We start from the raw sequence: 18,845 nt of genomic DNA, 5'->3' as shown, positions 1-18,845 counted from the left end.
ACACCATAATGTTGGTTGAGTTGAATTCGTGAAAATCAGACTAAAACTGCCGGACAAAATGACCGTCCCTCGTAAGCAAATAGTGTAAACATCTGGTATACCAATGTTGTGGACCCTCTAGAGATCACAATTTTCATCCGATTTTGATTAAACTTGAAATTCATGTTTGTAACCCAAAGGTCTTGGCTCCTGTCGATATTCGCGCATATCGGATCGTAACTTCCTGAATTATGGCCCCTGATCGTACGAAAAATCACGTTTTTAGCTTGTTTCCCTCTAAAGGTCAAAATTATTATCCAATTTACAAAAACGTTCGAATGTATCACCGTTACAGCGTAATGTGGGTTGAGTTCGAATTTCGTGAAAATCGGACTAAAACTGCCGGACAAAACGGACGCCCCTCGTAAGCAAATAGTGGTAACATGTGGTATATCAAACTTGTGGACCCTATTTTCATCCGATTTTGATTAAACTTGAAATTCATGTTTATAACCCAAAGATCTTGGTTCCTTTTGATATTCGTGCATATCGGATCGTAACTTCCTGAATTATGGCCAATGATTATACGAAAAATCACGTGTTTACTTGTGGTCCGACTAAAGGTCACAATTATTATCCGATTTAAAAAAAAACTTTCGAATATATCACCGTTATACTGTAATTATATTCTAATCTTTATTGTATCTGATGAAGGTCGATTAAAGACCGAAACGTTATCATTAAATCTCGCCTAAATCTACACTAGCCTCTGTTCTTGTTTGGGTTAGGGGTTCCTCTACTTACTTATAACTATTTTAATTCAACAGGCAATTCGTTTTTTTTGCTTAGCTACTTAGCATATTTCAAAAACAAATCAGTTTAAAAAGGTAAGCAAATAATGCTATGAGGAAATATATTTTTAATCGAATGTAGGGTCATAAATTATAAGTAATATTATAGGCACCTCTTACAGTGATCTTCTAACGTGCCCGCTTTAGATCATAAGGTCTGCCATTGAGTCTAGTGGCGTGGTTTCATTATGTTTTCTTTAAAATAGTGTGAATTATATACCGTTATTACGATATTCCTTTATGCCTAAAACCACGAAAATTTGACAACTGTGCTTCACATCACTGTTACAATCCGTAGATAATCAAGCTATGTACCTGTTATTGACGGTCGCGGCATAATCATTAAGGGCAAGGTAAAGTAACACCATATTGTTGCAAACTAGAAATGGTTCTACTACTTATATTTTCCGCCTTACTCCAGCCACAGCAGTGGCTCGTCCTACGGCGTTCCTTTGAGCAAGTTTTTTTTAGTCCAATGACTACAAAAAGTTTACTGGCCTATAGCTACCCTAAATTACATATAAACTGACCCCAAATTGTACTGCATAGCTTAACATAAATAAACCAATTCCGATTGAAATAAAGGTGAGGCCTTACCGCATAATTATATGATTTGATATGATTTCTATGATTTCTCTCCGATCCAACTTAAAACGTCCGACCAGTCAGAAATAGCATGCGCACTCATCTCACGTGATCATACGTCACTTTCCATAATAGCCTTCGTGTCCATAATTATATGCTAATGACTTTAGCGTCGGAAAAAATGCCCGAAACAATCTATAACATTTATTATGATCTAATATTCTCTGATTGTAACCAAGCGTTATAAGGGAAGTGATAGACGGGGTTAACGCGTCGCGGTATTTGGCGAGATTTCACCTGGTTGGTGTCATGGTGGCTTGTACATTATAAGAAATATCGCTTCGAAAATGTAGAACGCATTACCACAAAGAAAAACTGCCTGTTAACTATTTTAGTGGTCCAGTCTTCACTATTTGTGATAGAATTACCTATTTAAATACAAACCGTAATGTTTAGCGTTACACATTTGTAGCTAGTTGCAAACTAGTCTCGACACCAACAAGGCTGAACAGAATAGTGTCCCTTGGATACAAAAAACCACACCAAAATAAACTATATTATCACTCAATAATACATTCTACAGTAGATATCGCTTGTGTGATGAATTTCATAATCTACTGCGATATCCTATCTCAGGAGATATCGCTTTAAATGAATCTGATTGGTCAATCAAAAAGGAACCACTTTTTTTTTATTTTCAAAGAACAGTTCATTTTTTTTTATTAAAAGTAACTTCTTTTTTGTTAAAAAGGAACTATTTTATTTAATTGGCCTTGATGGAAACACTGGGTCAATATAAAGGACTTTGCAATGGTTGAATTGCTGTCAAAAAATGATGCATCACTACACCGTAATGTAACCAGGTTCAGTAAAAGTGAAATCTATAGCAAAGTATTATATTTTTTTATTTGTGCATGTAAGTGATTTGGTGATAAATAACATCTCCTACTCGTGATTTTTGATATCAAAAAATATCAACACTTCATATCTTTATACGAGCGATTTGAATACTCGCTAAACTGACAGCGTTTACCGTAAATTTATATCGATTTGTAAAGGTTTCTTTTACACCACCATACAATAACAATAAAAAAATGAATAAAAATAAAAAATAATGACTTTTGAATTTGTAACTTTAGAAACTATGAAGCCAATATACCATTCAGCACTGCGCAGCTACAGGGAAATCACAAAGTCTCACACAGATGCCTGAATATATACTACAACCACTAAGACTTCAAATAATTGATTCATATTTACATCTATATTAAAATTCTCAAATATTACAATAACTATATTTAACCACTTACTTTAAAAAACGTAATAAGACAGAAACACACTTTCGTAAACAACCAACATCATCTCACTTTCGTAAACAACATAATCACGACTACCGATATTTAGATTACTACATTGATCGATCCAAGCCGTTCCATGTCGCTTAACAGGGGCGTGTTGGCAGCTGATTTTGAACAAGTAACAGGATCCCATGGGGATGCAAAGCCAAATATTTATATCGTTATACACGACACCCAGTAGTTTTGGACCGTGTGGAACCTGCTAAGACTAAGAGTGGATTCGTAGATTATTATTTCACTTATATATATATCCATGATTTTGTCATTTTTCTTCTTTTTTTTTCTTTTTTTTTTTTGTTAATCTTTATGAAATCTTTTAAATTTTGGATATAGTAGGATATATGCTTATGTACTTGCTACTACGAGCAGTCTACCGGGGAAATTTTAGTAAACCCGTGTGTGAGACTTACGCGTCAATAATCTACTCATTTGTTAATAAATAAGATATATAAAATAACATTTGGACGTCATGTGTAAATATCCAATTTACGATATGTAAGTAAGAAGTAACATTCCTTGATATACGCATATTAGCCTAAGAGTTAGAATTGTGTAGCAGTGCATTATCCCCAATACATATTCTTCACAATGAACAACATTAATATAAAGAATAACAAATAAAGGTCTATACCATTTAATGGAGTGAATATCGACGTCTAATTATCTAGACTGGACTGGCTACTACATGTATTTAATTATTATTATCATGAAATAAATGGTTAGCCATTATTCTCTTTATTGTAGAAACAGAGTGAACTATACACAATACACAGAAAACCCTTCTATTGAATAGTATTATATTATCGAGCGATGTTCCAGTTAGGAGTCTTTATCAAGAAAATGATATAAATAGTCTTCCGTGCTCTTACAGTTTAATTACTAAAAGTGATGTTTATGAGTTTTGAGTGGCAAAGCTCTTTTATAAGTGTCATTATGTATCGCTATTACAAAAATATTATATAACGATGCATTCATATTATGGAATGTAGTGTACTTTTAATAAAAATAAATGTTAAAGTCAATGAAATATTTATACAATTGTGTTACTAAATATAAAACATTTTGAACTTGATAGAGGCTACAGTTTTATACGGAAGCTCAAATACGAACTATTTTTTTTTATTTTTAGATTTCAAATTTGTATTTATAATTAATAATTTTGTAAATTAATTTATAATGTTGTAAATTAATTTATAATTTTGTAAATTAATTTATAATTTTGTAAATTAATTTATAATGTTGTAAATTAATTTATAATGTTGTAAATTAATTTATAATGTTGTAAATTAATATATAATTTTGTAAATGAATTCATAATCTTGTAAATTAACTCATAATTTTGTAAATTAATTCATAATTTTGTAAATTAATTCGTAATTTTGTAAATTAATTCGTAATTTTGTAAATTAATTTGGAAATTTGACCAGGGAATACTTTAAGGGTTCTTGAATTTCCTGCAGAGGTACTGCGTTTATTCCACTCTCAAATACTGGATGGAATAATGATTTAGAAAAAAGTTCAGTACGACATCTTATGTGTTTTACTTTATCTTCGTTTCGAAGGGAATATCTTTTTGTTGGATCAAGATTTGTGAGATTCTTGAGTTAATGAGTTAGATTATTGATAATTTTGTATAGTAGTTTTAATTTGTGTCTTTTCGTCTTTCTATTGAGTGGAAAAAACCGAGTTTCTGCGTAGACGGAATGATGGCTAGTACACCTTGCACCACGTAGTACCTTACATTTTAAATAATATTCTTTGCGAAGTTTACATAGGGTTGACACTTTACAAAAGGGTACTCCAATTGCGATAACTGTATCCATTTAAAAGATTTCCCTGTTATTATACAGTTATCTGCCACACTAATTAAATACAACAAACGGCAAGGTAAAACGACACAGACCAAATAAAACATGTTAAATAAATAGATTTGAAGCAGGTGTAAATATTAGCAACACCCAAATTGATAACGCAAACTGAAGTAGAGTACACGCGAATTGAGTTCGTGTTTTAATTCAACTGATCTGTAGGACGAGCCATTCCAGTGTTTCTTGGAGTATTGAGTCGTTTTCGCTTTGCATCACGTAGTCCGGTACAATGTAAATGATACACTTTAAGAACTTTACAAGGGTTTGTCACATTATAATGTCCTAAATTCCTGAAGGCCCAAATTGACATATTTTCAACACCATAATCAATGGACCGTACCGTTAATTCTTTTTTAACTTCCGCTGGAAATTTCCCAATTGGCACAAAAATATAAGTATCATGAGAACCACCATAACGTTTATCATGACAGCTGTTAGAAGAGGCCTGTTTCTGCATGTCACAATGTTTCTCTTTTTTGCCATGTCTGGTTAAAACATACATCAACTTATTTTTCACCATAACATCTTTATTAATCAATTCAAACCCTTCTCCCGGATAGACATCAGCAGGTGTGTACATTGCTATTTTTCCTTGAAGATTATCATAGGCAAATTGAAAATACGAGGTGTGTGCTTGTGGATTAGGAACACGATAGAACAATAATTTGTCCAAGTTTGTCTTAATTTTCGATTTAACATAATCAACTACTGCCGTTTGATTGTATATAAAATGGACGCGATATATACACGCGTGGTTGAGAGTCCTCTGTAATCCGGTTATAAATTCTGACATTCGTTCTTTTATCTTTTGTGGTGTGTAACTGGCGTAGCTAGTTGTATTTATGTCCTTATTTGTGAGTAAAGGCATTGTACATATTGCATATATCTGTGGTGGTCTCCACGATTGGTTGTTTCGTAAGCTTGGAACTGGATTGATCGCTGTTGGTTTTATTGAATTAATGAGGTAGAAGTAGCTGCTTGATACGATGTAAATAATTATTAGTATTACCATTAATAGAAAAATACCGATAATAGCTTTTCCCTTCATCTAAAACAAAAATACAAAAAAAAATAAACTCTAAAAATACAATTACACTACAAAAGATAATATATAAAGGTGTACACTGGAATGAACTCCCATTACAGTATCTGGACTCTGAATTGCGAAATGTTCTGGCTAACGTAGTAACGTAATGAAACACTTTTCAGTCATATACACAATCTAGGGACCATCTAGTAGTGTAATCAACAGTAATTAATAATTACTGCAACTACTCATTTAACTACGTTATTTCATACCCTTTCTTCCATTTGTGCACCAGAACTAAGACTTGCCATCAAGCGTTACTTATTGTTCTTCTTTGGGGCGACACTCTTCGAAAAATGCCTCGGGCCCAGCCAATGACTGTACGATCGACATGAAGCTTAAACAATCGAATGACAGACTTTATTTTGGATATTACGCCATGCTCTGCTCCCGATGAATATACTATCGAGCTGGTTGTTAACAAGAATCTCAATTTTGTAACGATATCAAAGAAAGTCTGTGTATACATGTCTTGTAATAACGTCCACTCTCCCTAATCATGGCTAATGTTATCTGGTCCAAAGCATCAATCAATCAAATGGTTTATCGCTGTTTAGCCTTGTTGGAAAACGATAATCAGCGAAAGAAATCAAGGCATTCAGCTATTAAACACATACACCACGTTTGAACATTTTATTAAATATTTTCTACGTGTAGATCTTATATATATACCATATTTGTATTAATTTGGCTTATTTTATTTATCATTACTATCATGCATTTTTATACACCCAAATTGTCATGTGGACGTATTATGCCGTCGGCCCTGTCCGTCTATAGGTCACAATTTTTATCCGATTTTGACGAAACGTGAAATATAGGTCTATCTCCCAACGATATAAGTTCCTTTCGATATTGGCATGAATCGGACCATAACTGCGTGGATTATGTCCCCTGATTGTACGAAAAATCACGTTTTTTGCTTGTGGACACTCTACTGATTGTAATGATATGTGTTGACAATTGTGCGTTTAACCCTATTTGTACTTGCGCAAGGAGTCTTCGACTGTATCAATAGAGTTAAACACAGTTTAGAGTTACACATTTGTAGCTAGTTGCAAACTAGTCTCGACACCAACAAGGCTGAACAGAATAGTGGCCCTTGGATACAAAACACCAAAATAAACTATATTACTCAGTCATAATACACTATTTCAATGTCAGTACCCCTTCAAATCGCACACCCGCGTGTTATCGTGTAAACCACAATTTCAATTCCACCACTTTCTTGTCCAATCGCGGTTGTTACAGCAGTTACACAAAACGATAAAAGTAGGGGACAGATCTATGTAGTACAGTAGTCGAGTCTTAGATTTTCAAGTTGCTTTACAAGTTGCTTTACTGTTTCCATGTAGTGTGAGATTTACGCGTCCTTCCCACATAACAATATGATGTTAATTTTACGTTACATTTACGTAAAAATGGTCAGTCAGTTTACCATCATTTTGCTCATCTTTTTAACGATAATTTTACGTCAGGAAATGACGTTAATTTAACGTAAACTTTACGTCATTTTTACGTTATATTTACGTCATTTTCTGACGTAAATCTAACGTAAACTTTACGTCATTTTCTGACGTAAATCTAACGTAAAATTTGCGTAAAGTTTACGTCATTTTCGTTAGATTTACGTCAGAAAATGATGTAAACTTTACGTTAGATTTACGTTAGAAAATGATGTAAATATAACGTAAAAATGACGTAAACTTTACGCTAGATTAACGTCATTTCCTGACGTTAAATTGTCGTTAAAAGGATGAGCAAAATGATGGATATCTAACCGACCATTATAACGTAAATCTGACATTAAATTAACATCATTTACGGATGCAATTCTAATGTCAAATTTTGATGAGCAAAGTTACGAAAATATAACCAACCATTAAAACCTTCAAAATTATTCATTATTTGCGGCAGTAAATGGGAAGTACATTCAACCAATAATCAAATTTTCCTGACCCGTGGGTGAGGCTAAAAATTGAGTGGTCCAGCGTGTGTGCTTTAGATCATAAGGTCTGTCATTGAGTCAAGTGGTTTGTTTCCACACCCAACTTGAACATGGGTTTTCTCTGGGTCTTCTCTGGGTCCTCCTACTACTAAAGATTCCTGGTGCGGATGAATTATTCAACTTGAATTGTATCACTTAGTCCCAAAGGACAGTTTATGTCTATTGGATGTTTTACCCCATTGCTCTCTATCTACATTCTAAATGTATTGCACAGAAAAGTTAAAAATCTAGCAGAATTATATGACAAAATATACTACAAGTATGTATACATATACTTTATTTAAAAGACAAAAATATAATGTTATAAAATACAAAATACACATTTAAATATTAACAGTTTTTATCCACAGCTGTGAAATGAGAAATGAAGACGGGCATATGGCACACAGTGTGCAGAGCTATGGCGTACTCTTATATAAAATTCCAACTGCCAAGGGATCTTTCACACACACACACAATTGAGTTTACACTGTACCTTGTTTTTTTGTCCCTTCCGTATGACTAGTCAGCCATCCATGTCAGGTCCTCTGTCCGGCATCACTGACAAGGGAAAATGTTCAAGAAAAAGGTCTACATTAGCGCTATGAAAGTGTTGATATGCATATAAGAAAGAAAAAACTGGGATATTGACCAAATTGGGCCAAAACCTATAGCCTCTATCTTATTTGCTCAAGGTATTGATGGAATAGGAGTTAACTTTGGAATGAGTGAAATGAAATGGGGTTTAATGTCCTATTCCGACAGGGCTAATGACATGGAAATATGCTATACAGTGTCCTATTATGGAATTTTATCCAGACAGCGGGGCTAAAGCCTACTCTTATATCGAATTCAAACTGCCAAGGGATCTTTCACGTGCACACCAATGTGTGCACAGGACCTCGGTCATTCGTACCATCCAAACGACTAGACAGCTGTCCCTCCTTGTCAGGCCCTCTGTCCTGCACCTCTGACAAGGGGAGGAAACCAAGTCTGGAAATCACGAAGAACTTTCTCGGCCGACACTGGAATGGAATGTTGTGGAATGCTGAATATTGATAGGTTTCGTCCTCTCATGATTCCAGCGTGTAACACAAATTTGAAAAAAATCAATTAAGAATAAACACAGCATCTATTGCATTTGAAAAAGGGAGAATTAACCAAGGAAGGCAAAGTCCTGAAAAGCTGTATATTGATAATGCTTGTCCTCTCACAATCGGAATGATTCACATTTCACACCCAGTGTACGGACAAACAGGGCCAAAATTGATATGTGGGTGTATAAACAAAGATATATACTACACCAATATTACATGTGTTGCAGAATTGGTTTAACACATTTCAAATATAATTGTAACACGGATATTTGCAATGGTTGATCCATGACAAAAGATTTGAAATATTTTGAAGAGACGCAAAAGGTTACGCCATACAGTGTGCTATGAGGGAAATTTTGCCCGGGCAGCAGCGCTATGGCCTACTCTTGTATCGAATTCCAACTGCCAGGGGATCTTTTATGTGCACGCCGATGTGTACACTGGACCTTGTTTTTTTTGTCCCATCCAAACGACTAGACAGCTGTCCTCGTCAGGCCCTCTGTCCTGCATTACTGACAATGGGAAACCACACCGGAAAATCAGGATGAACTTTCTCGGCCAATGCAGGGATCGAACACCCAACCTCAAGGCTAGCGAGTCAGCGTCTTACCCACTTAGCCACATGATCCCCCCTTGGCCAATGTACATGTAGAGATGAATTTTGAGCTACCTTTATATATATATTTCTATTTTTAAAACCCGCGACAAGTATATTTATATCAAGGATGTAACCCTCTATCAGTTAACCAGTCACGGATTGGTTGCATTGGTGAACCGGTTCAAAATATTCGTTTCATATCATACCTGACCTTCAAATCCAGGAATTGTAGCCACAACGGGGATCACGTTGGTTAAGTCGGTAAGACACTGGCTATCTAGTCTGGAGGTCGGGTGTTCAATCCCTGCATTGGCCGAGAAAGTTACTCCAGATTTTCCGGCGTGGTTCTCCCTTGTCAGTGATGCAGGACAGAGGGCTAGACAAGACAGCTGTCTAGTCACTAAAATGGGAGAAAAAAATGAGGTCCCATGAACACATTGGCGTGCACGTACAAGAGCCCTTGAAGTGCCACTGTCCGGGCAAAATTTCCCACATAGCACACTGTGTGGCGTATGCCTTTCTTCATTAGCCCAGTTCAGAGCAAAACAGTAGGACGTTAAACTTTCATTTCACTAGCCACAGCCCTGTTTTCTTTCACCAAAGGGGGGGGGGGGGGGTGGATGGCTGAATGGTTAGCGTGCGCGCGCTGTATCATAAAGTCTGTCATTGAGTCGACTGGCGTGGTTTCGAATCCCCGGTTGTACGTGGCAAGGAGTAGGGTCGCCTGTCCAACCTCATGGGTTTTCTCCAGGTCCTCCGGTTTCCTCCCACTCCTAAAGACCCCTACGCGCAAGCGAATTATGTAAATAAAAAATTAAACCATATGTTAGTCCCGAAATGACCTAGTTTGTGTCTAGTGGACGGTAAACCCCATTTCTCTCTCTCTCTTTCCCCAAAGGGGGGGATCAAGTGGCTAAGTGGGTAAGACGCTGGCTCGCTAGCCTGGAGATCGGGTGTTCGATCCCTGTAAGTTCATCCTGATTTTCCGGCGTGGTTTCCCTTGTCAGTGATGCAGGACGGAGGGACTGACAAGGACAGCTGTCTAGTCGTTATGGGACGAAAAACTGAGGTCCCGTGTAGACATTGGCGTGCGCGTAAAAGATCCCTTGGCAGTTGGAATTCGATATAAGAGTAGGCCGTAGCCCCGCTGCCCAGGCAAAATTTCCCTCATAGCACACTGTATGGCATATGCTCGTCTTCATTAGCCCAGGTTAGGAGCAGAACAGTAGGACGTTAAACCCCATTTCATTTCATTTCATTTCTTTCACCAAATACTTCATTTAGCACTTGTCATTTGAAACAGTTATAGCCTATGTCTTGTCTGGAAGAGGGGGCATCATCACATTACCATACAGGGTATAAGTCGATGTTGAGTATAAGTCAAATTGCTCAAATATACATGTAGGATCTGTAAAAAAAACAAAATAAATAAAAAGCAACTTTATACTCCCCAAAAAAAACGTAATTGGGTTAAACGGCCTACTGTTCAGCTCCAACTGGGCTGACAGCCAACCTACTGTGGATCTGTAATGAAATGGGGTTCAACATCATACTGTTCTGCTCAAACTGGGCTAAAGAAGTTGGACAAATGCTTGAAAGTGTGCTGTGATGGAAATTTTGACTGGACCGTGTGTACAAAAGAGCTTGGTTTTTTGTCCTATCCGAACAACTGTACATTAGCCCTTACCAGCCCCTCTGTCTTGCACCAGTTAAAAGAGGAACCATGCCAGAAAATCCTGATGAACTTTCTTGGCCACCACAAGGAAAAATAAGCAGGGGAGTAGGACTGAAACCTTTATGTACAAGTATGTACGGGCAAACTTGTTATTTAATGTTATATCATATAAATAGGCCTATGTATATAAGCTTAAAGTCTTGATTATCCATTTTTCAATTAAATTAAATCATTAACATTAACCGCCAGTGTTTGAATTTGTGAACATCTCGAGCACCCGATGGCATTGAGACTTGATTATAGACTTAGCAAGTTAATACATTAAAATGTCTTATAAAAAAATTTAACATTTACAGTCTCAAGAAATACCTTCTTCACCTACGTACAATATATAGATTTAGCTCTTGCATTATGCATTATTAAATTTGCAAAAATATCAGTACAATAACAACAAAAAAACCCAACCTGAAACACCCATAAAAATGTTTAGAAAATACTACATGTACTTATATTATAATTAGCACAGCCTGAATTTTAACAGTCTACATCATTAATAAATTCGTTATTTGTTTGATAATTTTTGGATCCAGATTTTTTAAAAACAATTTTGGAACCAGTATTACTTTCGGTAACTTAAAGCAATGTTGATTTTGTTTATGAATAGTATGGTTTACGGACAATGTAACTGCATCGTGTTAAAAACAAATACTGACTGTCTGATATACAAAGTTGCGTGCAAACTTTTTCCACGGCCAGATTATTTTTTTTATCAACATTAGATCTATCGGTATACTGTCAACGGAAGTTCGCATAAAAAGTGCACTTACCTTCAACTTTACTTTGCTGAATCCAAAATCATGTGTGTATGTGTGGAATAGCTTTATTTAACTTTAAATCACGGCATCATTTCTTCTTTGGGAAAAATAATAACCTATGCCGCCATTTTAAATCCCAGAATTCCGTACGTTCCGGTCAAACGAACAAACAAAAAATATTTAATAAATAATTGAAGCAATTTAGATAAATAACAACAATAACCGTACCCTATAAAAAAAGAATAGAAATAATATGATATAAACCGATTTAAACACAATCATCAACCGTGAACAGATCGTGACCTTGACCTTGCCCGAGACGATAAAAATATATTTGTACATCTATGTTGGTCTAAAAATGGCGGCTGTCGTTTGAAAGGCCTGTAATATTTCTGATAATGAATCTATTCATATTATTTGTTTGTATACGATCTACCATATTTTATATGAGGTTACATAATTACGTTATATTAAAAGAATAATCAAATCGGGGAATTTTAATTTTCAGAGATAGGTCTTTTATCGAGAGACGATAAATATATGGACTCATATAGCTAGAGTAGATCTCGATGTTAATTGACTGGGTCATTATTATATATTTTTCAGATTCATAACTTAAAAAAATGGAACTAGTATTGGTCCAACCTTTATTTTTATATGGTTTTACAACTTATATAATTAAGTGTTGAACTTTTAAATTCGAAATAAAAAAAACGGCAACAATCGACTCATGACCTATTTTATATATTGTATATGTAGACAGCCGCCATTTTGAATGACATTAACAACACACATTGATTTAAGCAATATTTTATTTAGATAGTTTCATATTAAGAACTAAATTTTCAAAAATTTAAGGATTCATGAACAAGGCCAAAGGTTATTATAATTGATCTCCATATTGTTAATGGAAATACAATTCCAAGAATGTACACTTGTACAAACATACATGAAGGCCTTATATAAATAATGATCATGAATTTTATATTTACTGGTGCAAGGATCATTAATTTTATATTTACTGGTGCAAGGTTGATGAAGGCCTTATATAAATAATGATCATGAATATTATATTTACTGGTCCAAGGATCATTAAGTTTATATTTACTGGTGCAAGGTACTACATTTAATAACTTTAATTATAAAAACACTTAATGCATTGTCGGCCTATGAATTTTATATTTACTGGTGAAAGGATCATTAATTTTATATTTACTGGTGCAAGGTACTATATTTAATAAATTTAATTATAAAAACACTTCATGCATAGTCGGCCTAGGTGTGGACTACTCCGAACATTTGGACAGTGATAACCTTTTAGTAGAGAACAACTCTGCTTTATGAAACAGTTTACGACAATCAATCATTATTTGTTTTGTCAAATTTTTGGGTATCAAAATTGAGAGAGAGAGAAATGGGGTTTAACGTTCACTTGACTCGATGATACAACAAAAAACACAATTACTATTTTAATTAAAGCGACGTTTCGTTGTAAATGATGCTCAATAGTCAACGGGTGCACTCGTCCGCCTGCCAGCCTATCTTTTATAATCCCATTGGTGCAGAAAAGTAGGAAAATTAAATAAAATTAAATGAGATTAAACATCCTACTGTTTTGCTAATGAAGACAGGCATACACTATATACAGTGTACTATGACGGAAACTTTGCACGGATAGCGGCACAATGGCCTACTCTGATATTAAATTACAACTGTCGGAGTGTCTTTTACGTGCATGCCAATATGTACATGAGGACTTGATTTTTCGTATGACCCGAACAACTATACCTTATCCCTTGCCAGATCCTCCGCCCTGCCACAGTCCATAGAAAATTTCCGTCAAAGCACTCTGCATTGCGTATGACTATCTTCAATAGTCCGATTGGTGCAGAAAAGTACGAAAATGAATTTTAAATGGGGTTTGAACATCCTACTATTTTGTTCCAAGTGGGCTAATGAAGAAGGGCATATGCTATAATGGTTAAAATGTTGTGATTTCGGGTTAAAATGCCGTGATGTTGGGTTATCGCCTTACGAAGGGTGATATCAGTCACCATATCTACTGGGTTTCTTTAATACTCATATCTATAGTATTTTATAGAGTCAGACTAGTGGACTAGTGAATGCACGGATTAGTGCACCCATGGACTAGTGAACCCGCAGACTAGTAATTGGTAATGATGGAAAAGTGTGTAAAGACCTCTTTTACAGGTTGGTGTGCACTTAGAACTATTGGTAATGACTATATGGGGAAATGCTGCTCTCCAGGCAAAATGTCTTTCCTAGCACATCTTCATTAGTAAGTGCGGTAATGCTGCTGTCCAGGCAAAATTTCTGTCATAGCACATCTTCATTACTAATTTTGATAAAGCCACGGTGGCTAAGTGCGTAAGATGCTGGCTCGGTAATCCGGAGGGCACGTGTTCGATCCCTGCATTGGTGGAGAAAGTTCATCAGGATTTTCCGACATGGTTTCCCCTTGTCAGAGGTGCAGGAACAAGGAAAGTAGTCTAGTCACTCAGATGGGACAAAAAACCGAGGTACCATGTATACATTGGCTTGCACGAAAAGATCCCTTGGCAGTTAGATTCGATATTAGTAGGCCATAGTGCCGCTGCTGGGGCAAAATTTCCCTCATAGCACATTGTATGGCATGTACCTTTCTTCATTAGCCCAGTCGGAGCAGAACAGTAGGACAATAAACCGATTTCATCAGGACAAACCTACATGAGGAAAAACCTACATTTCACAAACTTAGTAATTAGTAACGGGGGTGGGGTGGTGGATTGCTGAATGGTTAGCGTGCCTGCGCTGTATCATAAAGTCTGTCATTGAGTTGACTGGCGTGGTTTCGAATCCCCGGTTGTACGTGACAAGGAGTAGGGTCGCCTGTCCAACCTCCGGTTTTCTCCCACTGCTAAAGACCCCTACGCGCAAGCGAATTATGTAAATAAAAATTAAACTATATGTTAGTCCCAAAATGACCTAGTTTGTGTCGAGTAGACGTTAAACCCCATTTCTCTCTCTCTCTCTCTCTAGTAATTAGTAACACACTGGCTAGCAAATGAGGGGTTCAATTTCCGTGTTGGTCGAGAAAAATGAAATGAAATCGGGTTTAACGTCCTACTGTTCTGCTCCTAAACTGAGCTAATGAAGACGAACATACGTCATACAGTATGCTATGAAGGAAATTTTACCCAGGCAGCGGCGCTATGGCCTACTCTTATATCAAGTTCCAACTACCAAGGGATCTTTCATGTGCACTCCTGTGTGTACACGTGACCTCAGTTTTTCATCCCTGACTAGACAGCTGTTCTTGTCAGGCCCTCCGTCCTGTATCACTGACAAGGGGAAAACACGCAGGAAAATCTGGATGAACTTTCTCAGCCAATGCAGGGATCGAACACCCGACCTCCAGGCTAGCGAGTCAGCGTCTTACTCACTTAGCCAACGTGATCCCCATGTTGGTCGAGAAAGTTCCCTTTGTTAGTAGTGGTGTAGGACAGAGGACCTCAAAAAAACAGTGTCTAGTTCATCACGTGGGTGTGCACGTAAAAGAACCCTTGACATTTGGAATTTGAAATGAGAGTAGATCATTCATTCATTCGTTTTCTCTTTGTGTGTCACCTACAGTTCGCAACTATTAAAGGAGCTAGATCTCTATTCTTGGGCACTTAGAAATGGATACAAAATGTAATGAAATGAAATGGGGTTTAACGTCCAACCGTTCTGCTCCGAACTGGGCTAATAAAGATGGCCATACACCATACAGTGTGTTATGAGGGAAATTTTGCCCCGACAGTGGCACTACGGCCTACTCTTATATCGAATTCCAACTGTCAAGGGATCTTTTACATGCATGCCAATGTGTACACGGGACCTCGGTTTTTTATCCCATCTGAACAACTAGACAGCTGTCCTTGTCAGGCTCTCCGTCCTGCATCACTGACAAGGGGAAAAAACGCCGGAAATCTGGATGAACTTTCTCGGCCAATGCAGGGATCGAACACCCGACCTCCAGGCTAGCGAGCCAGGGTCTTACCCATTTTTGTCCCATTTTAATGACTAGACAGCTGTCTTGTCAGGCCCTTAATTGTTAGTATCATGACATTAAACTGACATTTGTTTTACGTTTTACAACTAATATCAGGTTTATGTTAGAAAACTAACGTTAGATTTATGTTAGAAAACTAAAGTTAGATTTATTTTATAAAATTAACATTAGATTTACGTTAGAAAACTAACCCTAAATTATGACATAAAACTAACATTACTTTAACGTTAGAAAACTAACATTATTATAACGTCAGAAAACTAACGTTAGATTTACGTCAGAAAACTAACGTTAGATTTACGTCAGAAAACTAACGTTAGATTTACGTCAGAAAACTAACCATAAACTAACGGTTAGAAACCTGATGTAAAATTTACGTTAGATTAACGTTAAAATTATAACCAATAATACATATATAATTATTATGTCTGAATTCCGACTATATATCAATTGTTAGAATGTGCACACACTTGTAATGTTATTTAATCAAGAAGTATTCAAAGGGAAAAAAATTGGTTAGTAATCCGTCATAAAGTTTACGTTACATTTACGTCATTTTCTGACGTAAACGTAACCATAACCATTATGACGTAAAAGTAACGTAAATTTAACCAAAGAATTTTACCATTATTGGACGCTAACCAAAATCTAACCATAATGACGTAAACTTTACGTAAATCTAACCATCAATGTTAACTGGGTTGCTACCACGCACATGGGATCCGCCATTTTTTTTTTCAATCTTGAAAATGACCCTTCATGTGTTTATACGAACGATTCGAATACTCGTTAAATAAAATAGAACCAAGTACGAACAATCCAAACCATAAGACAGAATTCGAAGTCCTAAAAAACGTTATAGGCAAAATAGTGTATTCAAGCAAAATAGTGTACGAACAATCCAAACCATAAGACAGAATTCGAAGTCCTAAAAAAACGTTATAGGCAAAATAGTGTATTCAAGCAAAATAGTGTAATCAGCAAATGGACTGCTCCTCGTGTACAAAATACGTTTCGTTTACTGAAAAATTATATCGATATGTAAAGGTTTCTTTTACACCACCGTACGCCATACTATCTCCGTGCCGCATCCTTTCTGAACTTACCAGTACACGGGTGTGCAACGAAGTAATAAGACATTAAGTTTAAGGTCACACACTAAAAAACGTTATAGGCAAAATAGTGTATCCAAGCAAAATAGTGTAATCAGCAAATGGACTGCTCCTCGTGTACAAAATACGTTTCGTTTACCGAAAAATTATATCGATATGTAAAGGTTTCTTTTACACCACCGTACGCCATACTATCTCCGTGCCGCATCCTTTCTGAACTTACCAGTACACGGGTGTGCAACGAAGTAATAAGACATTAAGTTTAAGGTCACACACTTGAAATGTGGGGGGGGGGGGGGTCCTCAAAAAGTAATTCACAATAACCTTAGTGCCTGTATTTGGGTATCTAAATGTGCTTGAGATGATACCGAACAATAAAAAAATGGATGAAAATCAAAAATAATGACATTTGAATTTGTAACTTTAGAAAATATGAAGCCAATATACCATTCAGCACTGCGCAGCTACAGGGTAAATAACACAACATGGGAAATCACAAAGTCTCACAAAGATGCCTGAATATAAACTACAACCACCAAGACTTCAAATAATTGATTCATATTTACATCTATATTAAAATTCTCAAATATTACAATAACAATATTTAACCACTTACTTTAAAAATACGTAATAAGACAGAAACACACTTTCGTAAACAACATCATCTCACTTTCGTAAACAACATAATCACGACGATCGATATTTACTTGACTACATTGATCGATCCAAGCCGTTCCACGTCTATGGAAGGGGATCGACGCCACATTAAAAGACATGTAAACACGAATAGAAGTTACTATGTCAGCATATGAAAGTGTTGTTTTGATGATTTTTCCATGTTCGATTTTACAAAATAGAAAAGTATTGTCCACTAACGAAAAAACACATGTACAAATGCGCCTTGTAACGTTTGTATTTTCTACATCTGATCTTTCAACTGTTGTAATTTCTACTAGTGCATAATCGACATATGTAACTTCGACATCGGTATTTTCTTCCAATGTAATTTCTCCACATGTCACATCCATCAAGGCGTGGTTCCGATTTTAGCCGAAGCTTGCATCAAAAAAAAAAAACCTCCCTTCAAGTAGTCTCGGTCATCCAGACAATATGGCTCCTCCGCGATAGCTCCCTCGACTAACGGACTTGGATGACCGAGGCTACCCTTCGAGGAAAGTTATTCCTACTACCAGAAAGTTGCATGGGGAGCATCAATAATTTTTAACGGAAGTTAACACTAACATATTGTTTTATGCTAAATTTTAATACAACTTTTAATAGTTTGCTTTCTTTGTTATTTTTATGTGTCTTGAATTCACCATTTCTGGTGTTCATGTCGTTAACATAATTTTGAATGCATAGTTATAGTTTCGAATAAAGAACCGCCCCTGTCGGCCCTGTCGTCTGCTCCACATTGGTGACATCGTTCAATCGTAGCCATGGACAATAATAATCAGGTATATTTATGTTTGAATATCTTCCACAAAAAACTTGTTCTTAGAGCACATAAGCGTACAAATATACTACATAAGTGACACAGGTCTTTCTTCTTTTTTTGGTTGTCAGATGGTAGCACTATCTACACTACAGTTCTACACTCGTTCAGTCGTTGAGTCGTTATAGTTTCACGCGTAGACGCCGTAGATACCACATGGTCAATGAAATGGGGTTTAACGTCCTATTTTGATGTATTTTTTGTATTGGCTAATGAAGACTGGCATATACCATGCAGGGTGCAATGAGGGAAATTTTGTCAGGACATCCATCAATAACTCGCCT

At 36.2% G+C, this 18,845-nt stretch overlaps 1 protein-coding gene across 1 annotated transcript; it reads right to left on the bottom strand.

Moving 5' to 3' along the window:
- Positions 1-4,191: 4,191 nt before the first annotated feature.
- On the bottom strand, positions 4,192-17,754 carry LOC126825310 (uncharacterized). Its single transcript, XM_050554900.1, has 2 exons — positions 17,683-17,754; positions 4,192-5,689 (listed from the first exon to the last, which is right to left on the bottom strand). Exon 2 carries the CDS (start codon positions 5,687-5,689, stop codon positions 4,784-4,786), a length of 906 nt encoding a protein of 301 aa, XP_050410857.1. The 5' UTR covers positions 17,683-17,754; the 3' UTR covers positions 4,192-4,783.
- Between the last annotated feature and the right edge of the window lie 1,091 nt (positions 17,755-18,845).

Source organism: Patella vulgata, chromosome 6 (genome assembly GCF_932274485.2).
Source record: "Patella vulgata chromosome 6, xgPatVulg1.2, whole genome shotgun sequence".
Taxonomy (NCBI): Eukaryota; Metazoa; Mollusca; class Gastropoda; family Patellidae; genus Patella; species Patella vulgata.
Note: the sequence above shows the minus strand (reverse complement) of the source record. Positions and strands in the feature narration are given on the sequence as shown.

What these genes read in the sequence shown, in the direction of transcription:
- LOC126825310 (XM_050554900.1), bottom strand. Translation starts at nt 5,689, where the DNA reads ATGAAGGGAAAAGCTATTATCGGTATTTTTCTATTAATGGTAATACTA.